The 4,659-nt window shown below is 37.2% G+C and overlaps 1 protein-coding gene across 1 annotated transcript; it reads left to right on the plus strand.

The window, feature by feature from the left end:
- Window positions 1-447: 447 nt before the first annotated feature.
- LOC145780049 (uncharacterized) lies at window positions 448-2,345 on the plus strand. The gene is made up of 2 exons (XM_082591756.1): window positions 448-679; window positions 917-2,345. Exons 1-2 carry the CDS (start codon window positions 452-454, stop codon window positions 2,087-2,089), a joined length of 1,401 nt encoding a protein of 466 aa, XP_082447882.1. The 5' UTR covers window positions 448-451; the 3' UTR covers window positions 2,090-2,345.
- Window positions 2,346-4,659: the final 2,314 nt, after the last annotated feature.

Consider the following 4,659-nt stretch of genomic DNA (forward strand, 5'->3'; position numbering starts at 1 on the left):
TGCCTTTAAGTGTCCTGCCAAAGACACAGCTGCATGTTCTTGAACGATGCCGAACCGGCACCTTTTCAATTTCCGTTCCAGCGTTCTCACCACTCGGTTATGCAGCTGACACCAATGAAATTAATCCAGCTGATTTAATCGGTTAATATCAATCACAATTGCATTTCAGTTTATCTAACTTGTCGACACCCACGTGACAAGCGTATTCCTCACATTGTGCTGGTCACAGTTAGTAGTTTTATACAAACAAAAAAGGGTTTCTTGTTATACGTTTTATATTAGCTTTACATAATTATTTGTTTAGATGGAATACGGAAATCGACAATCTAGCAAGCACTCGATGCTTGATCAGTACAGCAGACCTCCTAAAACTATGCTGTTGAACAATGGGATGAGGGCATCTTCGGAAAAAGGCATTGCGCTATCCGATCAAAATAAAACGCCTGCTGCAATGCTCAACAATGCCAACAGTGGCAAAAGATATAAGCGATATGCCAAACCTCCTTATTCGTATGTATCTCTCATCACTCTCTCCATATTATCATCTGCTGAAAAAAAGCTGAGACTGTCACAAATTCTAAAGAGGATCTCAGACATGTTCCCGTTTTTCAAAGGATCTTATCAAGGATGGAGAGACTCTGTTAGGCACAATTTGTCACAGAACGAATGCTTTGTAAAGGTAAGCTTTATTGTCCTGTTTCTTTGCTATCGACTGATATGTATCATGTCATTGTAAGATTTTACGTCTCCTTGATCACATTTTTTGTTGATCCTTATTGTCTTATTGAAATGTGTTACGATGTTATGTGTGTTTTTTTTTTAATCGCCAGCAGAAAAAAAACTGGATTGAACTTAACCCCACAGCAATATGTACCTGCAGCTGCAAGTGACCTGTTTTGTTCTTACTTTGTCATAGGTTCTGAAAAATCCGTACCGTCCTACTGCTAAGGGAAACTACTGGACTGTGAATGTTGCCATCATTCCACATGAGCTTCTACTTCGTCAAAACACGCTCGTCTCTCGCTATATACAAGAATCTGGCTTTACCTACAGAAAAGACCTTACCGAAGTATTTGACATTCTCAACGGAAACATAAAGATTCATGTTCCAGAACATTTAATCAAGGGTGACAGTCTCATTGAACAGCCTGCTACTGTAATGGAAGTCTTACTTTTGGAACCTAAGCGAGAAGATGATCTTGGTTCTTTTATCAGCAGCAAAAATTCAAAAGTTTATTGTCTTGGAGATATGTTTGCAAAAGACGATTACATGACTAGCGACCTATCACGACAACATCATACTCAACCAATTCACAGGAATACCTGGCCTGGGAAAGTCACGTCGCCAAAAGTAACCATTGTTGCACCTAAATCTGAATCCCCACAACAGACTGCATATCCTTCTTCGTCCTATCCTCCATATGGTACCAACGCAGAGCTACAAAAGTTTGCCTTGCATATGATTCAGAATTCTCAAGAATCTTTAAATGCTGCAAACAGTAATCAAATTCAAACTCAGAAAGAGCTGCTTGCTCAGGCGTTCTCTACTCTTAACTATCTTCCGCTGCTACAAAATTTATATCAGCTTAATGCTTCACAGCAACAACCCTCTGGAAAAAATGCTGCACAGCAAAGAACTTTTGAATGGGTTGAAAAGTCTGAAAATGTAAATACCACAAAAACGTCAATTCAAGAAAACCTCTCAGTTATAGAAATATCAGATTCATCCAGCGCAAAGACATCTCCTGGCAGCAATTGTATCCATAATATTAAATTTGAAGATGATAACGACGTAAAGTCTGTTACATTAACTAGTCCGAAAGATAACATGATTGACAGCGACTTGCTGAACTCTATCTCTTTACTTAACACGCCAAATTGTTCAGCTGACAACAACAAACTTGATGTGAAGTCCAGACCACGTCGTAATAGCCATCATTCACCTATACGTTCATCATCAACCAAGCTCTCTGGCGAAGCTTTGTTCCAACCAGGCGTTTATGGTGATACGGTTGTCCCACCACAAAGTAATGATGTTCTGTTTGCTAACTTTAACGGCCGGACAGTTGGATTAGCAAAAACTGTATGAAAACTGGCGGCGTCCATACGTTCATCGAAGCTATGCACGCTTGTTTGTGGAGACAGAACTACGTTTAGACGATCTCAGGGGGAAAAAAAAACAATTTATTGTGCATGTGTTTATGTTGCTTATGAAAACGAAGAAAAATTTTGCGGTATAGATCAACATTTTTGTGCTTTATCGTTGTATTAACAATAGCGCTCGAATTTTCTATCGCTTATCTTCGCGTGTGTGATAATAGTTAATTGCATATGGTTTGGAGGAGTCGGAGCAATGAATAATAAGCATATGCCATAGTTTTGTTTCTTATTATTTTTGTCCTCGTTGTATTTATCACATGAAGACGATTGTTGTAAATACATACTTTGCAATTGACAATAGATCATCCTATCGTTCCCCGCTGCACTATTCACTCGTCGTAACAAAGTGTAAGTACTTTACTTGACAATCATTCTCTGTTGCTGAACTGATTTTGTATGCAGTATCTACAAGTTATGTACATCCTGAAAAAGTGGAGTTTTTTTTTCATTTCTATCTTTATCAAGCTTTTTTATATTTACGCAAAATGCAAATATTAACCTTGTGTTTGGAGATATACATTGTGGTGCCCAAAGATGGTGCTGCTAGGGTGCATTGTGCCTTTCTTGTATTTCGTTACTGTAAAACTAAAGCTTTTATCTCAATCCTAATATCGCAATGTTTTTTGTCGTTTATAGTGAGTGTGGAGTGTAAGGAATGGTGGTTATGGAAATAACGTTTTCATGTGTGTAGTAACATGCTGGACAAGACAGTGCAGGGAATAAAACTACGTTGTATTTATATTTATTCCTTTGCATAAGTTCGAAAACTTCATGTTTTATTTACTAACATCATCATATTGTCATCCTATGCTAACCAGTTCATATATGTTCCGCTGTGTCGACTTATTGTTGCTTATGTATGTCGTTTACATCTGTCGTGAAATTTGGATGTTGGAAACTGTTACTCTAGACTCCGAAATCACCAAGAACTCTTTAAACTTTATAACATTTTTCAAGGCCCTGTTTTTAAGCTTTTTGCTTTAGTTTATTGCGATCAAAAGATTTAATTACAATCAAAAAACCTAAAAATTGCAAGAAAATGTGACCTCATATTTTTCACCCGTTTTCGCCAAATGAAGGTTGATAACCTCCTCAGCTGTCTTATTATTGTATCTTCAATGTTTTAATTTCTCATTTAAAGATCACGTTCTATTAACAAATAATGCACCGTAACTTGTCGTATAGCCTACATCTAAAATAACAAGGATGTGTCGCAGTTAATTTTTAATAGAAGGATATTTTGAATCAGGTTTATACAAATTAGTTGAGCTGATGTAAGCGTGACACCGACCTGTGTCTGTTAAGAAAATGGTATGTTCCGGTCCGTGTCCATCTGTTTAAGGCTATTCCTCCAGAGAAAGATTTGTAAGCTCATGAGTTACTTCACTTGTCACTATGTAATTTTAGTTTATGAGTGTGCAGTTTCTACCTCTGGAAACCTTGTCGTATTAAAGTCTCAACCTGTATATTTTTGTTGCAATACCTTGCTGTACATATCTAACGATTTGTGCTTAATGGCGTAACTTTCAAGCAGTATGAACGCTTTTAAAAGAAGAAAGTCGTCAATTTATTTTCAAATGATATAACGACATGTTTGCTACGTTTTTGTTTGAGTATAAATGATCCTTTCACAATTCATACCTCATGATGCTTACAACCCATCGTTGCTGAGCTTTCGCAGTTAATCAAAATGGCCACATTTTCATTGACGTGATCTTTATTGTCCATATATTTCCATCTGGCACAAACCGCCGGTGTTTGGCTGTAAAAGTAAAAACATATTCTTTTGTTTTTAAATTTGTCTGATTTTCTTACTGTTTAAAATTTGTAGTATGATGAGAATTTTTTTAACAAATTTTTAATGCATTTCAAAGTTTTTAAAACGTCTTCTTTTTGAAGTCGTCGAAAAAAAATCAATCCAACCAGCAATATTTCTTCCAACAATGTGTGCAACTGTGATATTTTGTTGCGTTCATATTGCAACTTGAACAAACATGATTTCAACGGAGAAAGACCACAAGGATCGATTGAGATCTTTATCTAACATGTGATATTTTTAGTATTTGTGCTTGTTGGCCTTTTCTCCATAGTAAAATGCTTTTTTCACACCGATGCAACGTCTGGAAGTGTTGAATCAAAGCAAAAAGAGCGTTTTTGTGTGAGTTTGGTTTGTGCGCTGCGACCAGCCACAAAAGGCTCGCGAACGACTAACGTAAAGAGTGCTGTCCTATTTTCTGTTCCGCTTAACCTTCTATACCTCAGTAGCATTGTTGTTCTTGTGAAACTTGTTTCTTTACCTATGCGAGTTATTGTCGGACGTTATGGGATGTTTACCTTCTCTTGGAAAAATGACGTTGAATCATGAAGACGAGACAGTTGAAATTTAACAGTTTCAGCAATAAACATAAGTAACACGATATCTCTGTCTGTGTGTAGTATCGCTGCATAAGGTGAGCCATGGGCAGTGGCGTACGCAGGATTTTCTCAACGGGAGGGGGC

This window comes from Aplidium turbinatum, chromosome 11 (assembly GCF_918807975.1).
Source record: "Aplidium turbinatum chromosome 11, kaAplTurb1.1, whole genome shotgun sequence".
Classification (NCBI taxonomy): Eukaryota; Metazoa; Chordata; class Ascidiacea; order Aplousobranchia; family Polyclinidae; genus Aplidium; species Aplidium turbinatum.

What these genes read in the sequence shown, in the direction of transcription:
- LOC145780049 (XM_082591756.1), top strand. Translation starts at nt 452, where the DNA reads ATGCTCAACAATGCCAACAGTGGCAAAAGATATAAGCGATATGCCAAA. An exon ending in AGAACGAATGCTTTGTAAAG is followed by an intron (nt 680 to 916) that starts GTAAGCTTTATT and finishes ACTTTGTCATAG; the next exon opens with GTTCTGAAAAATCCGTACCG.